The sequence below is a fragment of the Cebus imitator genome, unplaced genomic scaffold (genome assembly GCF_001604975.1).
Source record: "Cebus imitator isolate Cc_AM_T3 unplaced genomic scaffold, Cebus_imitator-1.0 Scaffold125, whole genome shotgun sequence".
In the NCBI taxonomy this organism is placed as follows: Eukaryota; Metazoa; Chordata; class Mammalia; order Primates; family Cebidae; genus Cebus; species Cebus imitator.
Window position 1 is genome coordinate 2670153 of NW_016107440.1, and position 5782 is coordinate 2675934.

Below are 5782 nucleotides of genomic sequence, written 5' to 3' on the forward strand. Positions count from 1 at the left end.
AAAAAAAAAAAAAAAAAAAAAAAAAAAAAAAAAAAAAAAAAAAAAAAAAATATATATATATATATATATATAAAACAACATAATTATATATAATATATAAAAATATGTATTATATATAACTGTTCACTGTATTGCTGTTGTGAATTCAAAGTGTAACACTCTTTTCTGCACTATTACTCGCAAAGATGTACCGCCTCCCTTAAACTTTTGACAGCTGCTACCCTGTAAGCACTCCTTCCTGCCCCATTATTGTAAGTATTATTTATTATTGTAAAATAAATCCAAGATAGACCATCCAACATGAGATGAGAGACGGCTGCACACCTAGGTTGCTGCAGAACTCTCCCACCATGCCATCTGGGTTTGCAGTGGGGATCTGGGTAAGGCCTGTCAGAACAAGAACATCGCTGTTTTTGAGAGAAGCTTGGTCCATGGGCTGAAAAAGAACAGAGAAATATGGTTAGCAATTTTAAAAGGAACATTACCTACAAACAGTGAAGGAATAAGAGAACAAAGACATTGCTCTACGTTTAACCCATCACTGAGTTCTCTTGGGTTCTCTAAGGGATAGTCGGTCCTTAACCACTTAACCATTAGCTGCCTAAGTTGGGTGGGGACTGAGGGGAGGAGGCATAGGGAGCTCTATGGAGGGATGGACAAGTTCTGTATCTTCACTGGGACAGTGATTATATCTTATTAGAATTCAGTTTTGTACATTTAAGATATTTGTGTTTCACCATATATACATTTTACCCCCATTAAAACAAGGTATCTTACATTTCTGTAATGCTTTCTTATTCTAAATGGTATCTCACACGTCATCAGTGGTTTCCAAGCTTTGTGTGAGTCAGAATCCCCCGGCGGGTGTGATAAAACATGGATTGCTGGGCCCACCCCCAGAGTTTCAGATTCAGATCGGGGTGGGGCCTGAGAATCCTGCATTTTCACATTCCCAGGAGATGCTGCCTTTGCTGGCCTGGGGAATCATACTTTGAGAAGCACACATTATACAATTTGATTCTCAAAGGAACTCTGAAGCACAGGAAATAAACATACGCTATGGGAATATGGAAGATGGGACTCAAAGACCTAAGGGGATTTACACTAAGTCCCAGTGGCATAGAAGCCATGAAGAACCCTGGATTGGGAATTAGAAGGTCAAGTCTACTCCCAATTCCATGACCAGCCTCATGATCTCTGAGCTAGGTTTCCCATAACATGGGGCTATTTCTTGACCCAACTCCCTTAGATGCCTTCTATAAGTTTCAAAAGTTAACATCCATGATCTTCTTGTGAACTAGGAAAGCCCAGGACACACTACTCTGTGATTCTTAGGATGCTATGTTTTTATTTTTACTCACCACAGCTGGAATTTAATTTTGATTGTTTTCAAAGCATTTCAAAAAATATTAACCTTTCTAAATAAATTAAGATTAAAATAAGAAATCAAAATGAGGGCCCATGGATGGAGAAGCTGGAGAGCTCACAGGAGAGCTCAGAAAGGCTTCCATCTGTAACACATCCTTTCCTCATCTCCACTGAAAGTACCCCGTGGATCATCAGAAGAAAAAAGCCGGCAACACAGTTTACTCAGAAGGCTTCTGCCTCTTTTTTCTGTCCCACCTGATTCCGCAATAAATAAGATTCCAAATAAAGCAAAGTCTCATCATCTGTATGGTGGTCTCTGAGTAGCTGTGCCTTTTGAGTATTTTCCTTTCACCTTCTCTTATATGTAAGCATGGATACATGAGCTTCATTACTTTTTGAATAACATAATTTTGGTCATATGTTATAAGCAGGTTTATAACCTGAAAAACATTTCTTTAATATGGACACAGGAAAAGACCAGTGGTGGAGACAGCTGTATGTGAATAGCTTCTATTTTCTATTTGCACAAGTATATTTCAATGTATGTAAGAGCGTTTTCTCTGCTTGGGCAGAACTCGTCTATTTGTACTTCTCCAACAAATACATATGCATCCACTGTTTCCAGAGAAGAGAGGAAGAGAAGTACAGGACAGTGATTCTTAGCAGCAGAAGTCTAAGGGGCCTCGGACTGTGTCTTGTGTGCGAGTATCAACTGGAAAGAAACTTGAATGGTGACAAAGGAACCAAGTGTCAATGGGTAGCACAGTTAGCTAAATGGCAACCATTTTATATGGACCTTGTTAGAATAAGCCAGTAATAATCCTGAGAGCTGAAGGGAGACGAGGGACTTTAGAGGACCCAGGAACCTTCTGAAACGGTATATACAATTGTGTGTAGGCTTTTCTTGTTTTTTTGAGACAGCTCTGTTGCCCAGACTAGAGTGCAGTGGTGCCATCTTGGCTCACTGCAACGGAGGTTCAAGTGGTTCTGCTGCCTCAGCCTGCCGAGTGGCTGGGATTACACGTGCTTGCCACCAAGCCTGGCTAATTTTTGTATTTTTAGTAGAGACAAGTTTTCACCATTTTGGCCAGGCTGGTTTTGTACTCCTGACTTCCAGTGATCTGCCTGCCTTGGCTCCCCAGAGTGCTGGAATTATGACTATAATGAGCCACCACGCCCAGCTTCTGTGTATACTTTTCCATAAATGTAACTCAGTGGTGAAACAGGGCCATGACCCCCAAAAGATTAAGAACTACTGATCCACATTTGAGGCTGCAGTGAGCTATGTTCAATCACACCACTATACTTCAGCCGGGGCAGCAGTGCAAGACTCTCTCCCTCTCAAACGACACAAAAGAACTATTGATCCAGATAAAAACATATAACACAGAGCAAACTCTGAAAACATTACCTCTTAACCTTAGCCATCAACATCTTCTTCCTTTGAAAATTAAATGACCACCAACAAACAAACAGAGGCAGTGCTACAGTACGAACGTCACTGAGTTGGAAACGTTGTAAGATACCTCATGATCAGGTCAGACTGGATGTTGGTAATTTTAGCCCTTAACTCAGAGACATTTCTCGTTGATTCCCAGGGCTACTGTGAAGAAGCAGGCTTAAAAGGCTTTTAGTGACACTCTCCAAACCAAGCTGATGCCTCAGACATCTCTATTTCACCACCAAAGGGCAAATGTATAGATTACACGTGTCAATGACCACTTACCAAGTGCTGCAAAGGGGAACATTTTGCTCAAACACACACACAAAGAAAAACCCATCTTGTCCAAGTACCAACTAAAAATACCTTATAAAGTTGATAGTTACAAACAACTGATTTTTTTTTCTTGGTCACTTTGCAAGCTGGAGACCCCTGGCCAGTGACGCCTCACCCGGGCCTCACTCAGCCATAGAGTGTGCCGCAGCTTATCTGTTATTGCTCGTACCTGTGTTCAGTGGTTCCCGAGCTCTTGTACAGCACCCAAGAAGAATGAGAATACACTGAACATTGAAGGGTGAGGAGGGCAAAGAAGAATTTTATTGAGCAACAGAACAGCTATCAGTAGAGAGGGGATGTGGGGGGTGGTCCCCTGCCCCTGCAGTCAGGTGGTTCTCTCTTCTTATTGACTGGGTTTGGGGTCTTTACAGGCAGAGGATGGGGCATGCATGCTGACTGGTTTGTGAGCATGCAAAAAAGGTTAAAGCAAAGACACCACTAAAAGGTGGATATCACAGTATAGAAAACCAATTAGGAAAGGGTAGGTATATGTAAAAGAGGTGAAGGGTGGGGATCAATCAGGGGAAAAGTGCACCAAACAGGAAGACAGATTCTCAATCTGGTCCAAAGATTTAACTCGTAGCTTGGCTTTCAGGCTTGAAACTGTCTTCCACTTGGAGGGAGGGTTTCACTGGGTACCCACTCCTGTCTATCCAGGCATTTGGCTGCCTCCTGTTACTATCACAAACCTGAGGAATAATATTTTAATAAACCCCAAGCCTAAGGGGGCTGTGGCCATCGTATCAGGCCTCTGATGCTTCATTTTGATTGAATGCATGGCACAAGGCATGAGAAGAAGAAGACGTGGTCCCTAGAAGCATATAATCCAGTTGAAGAAAACATTTATGCATAATTTTTAAAAAATGATTTTTCAAAAAGCCACAGAAAGTATAATGCAAATTTTAAGAGTTTGCACTGAGTATACAAATGCCAAGAGGAAGGCACACTAGCCAGCTGCACCAGGCCAGGTGAGGTCAGTATACATGGCTTTTTGGCAGATGATGTTTTGCTCCAGTTCTCTTTTCTTCTTTGGCTAAGGAACTTAAGACTCAGTTTCAAGAGCCTGGGTCACTCACTGCCTTTGGAACATCTCCCAGACATCTCTCCCTTCCCCTATACCAAGCTGTCCCTTTAACATGTGCCCTGGGGCATCTAACACTTTCCATCCCAGCACGGGTCACTCCAAACTTAAAGTACTATTTACTTGTCTGTGTCCCTATGGGACTCTGAAGCTCCGTGAAGGAAAGAACTTTGTTTCCCCATTGTCTAGCAAAATGCCTGGCAGACAGCATTTACTACACAAACATTTGCTGAACAGACAAATACAAAAAAAACAACACGGTCTGGTAGGAAACATGAGAATTTCATATCGGAAGGAGTGCAGTGGGAGCCAGGAAGGTGAGAGGAAGCACTGCCCACTGCAGGAGGGGCAGAGGACATGGGCAGGGGAAGGCAGAGTGCAGACACCAAATGAATCTATTTGGCCAGGATGGAAAGTGTACTTTGGGCCAGAGAAAGGAGTCGGGTAAAGACAATGCAATTGGTAAGGGGCCAAAAAGGTCAGCATCATGCCCACTGACAGAGTGGGCAGTGAGCAGCCAACAGTCTGAAGCAGCAAATGACATTCTGGTAACAGTAATTAGGAGATTTCACTAAAGGAAGTCAGCGAGAGCAAACAGAGAAAATTTTTAAGGCCCGGGTAGCAGTCCAGACACAGAGAAACAAATTATATAACGTCACGGCAGGTGAGGAGATGGAAGCAGCAGATCCACTCGACTGATCACCTGCACCCTGGAGAAAAGTTCTGTATGTAAACACCTTCTCTCCCATTATAACTTCTGTAAATTTCATGTTTCTTCTATGGCCTCGCATACTCTGTTCCCACAAGTTGGGGCTTAGAAATATCCTTAACTACATGAGGTAATGAACGAACAACTAAACAAATGCACATAAATGGTATATATTATTTCTGAAAGGAGAAATATTCTGCAGAGAGAAGCTGTACAGCTAGGTAACACAAACAAGATAGCAGGTTTGGAAGGAAACAGATGGAGGGCCAGCAAATTGTCCAGTCTCCTGCTCCTTGCTTCATGGGATCAACCTCCAACTGATCCATGGACTATTAGCAGCTCAGATTCCCTGCTGCCCTTGCCACCAAATATATTAGGCTTGGCTTTTACTGTAGAGTTTCCAGACCAAAGCATAGTACTGCAGAAACAGCAAAACATTTGGGGAAGTTCAGGGGGAAGAAAACAATACAAAAAACAAAATAAATCTACCAGCAACTGCCTTAGTTCTTAAAAATTCGACTCAGCTGGGCACTGTGGCTCACGCCTGTAATCCCAGAACTTTGGGAGGATCAGGCAGGTGGATCACTTGAGCCCAGGAGTTTGAAACCAGCCTGGGCAACATGGCAAAATCCCAATTCCACAAAAAAAAAAACAAAAAAATTGGCCAGGCATGGTGGTGTCCGCCTATACTTCTAGCTACTGAGAAGGCTGAGATGGGAGACTCTCTTAAGCCAAGGAGGCAGAAGCTGCAGTGAGCTGAGATCCTGCCCGTGCACTCCAGTCTGAGTGACAGAGGACTCCATGTAAAAAACACACACACACACACACACACACACACACACACACA

The 5782-nt window shown here is 42.8% G+C and overlaps 1 protein-coding gene across 3 annotated transcripts in view; it reads right to left on the bottom strand.

Annotated features, from left to right (window-relative positions):
- INTS9 (integrator complex subunit 9) overlaps positions 1-5782 on the bottom strand; it is a 122806-nt gene that overhangs the window by 29292 nt on the left and 87732 nt on the right. For all 3 annotated transcript variants that reach the window (XM_037742685.1, XM_017540494.2, XM_037742684.1), the window contains one exon: positions 325-436. In XM_037742685.1, the coding sequence (XP_037598613.1) occupies positions 325-436 (112 nt within the window). The remainder of the gene's footprint in view (positions 1-324; positions 437-5782) is intronic.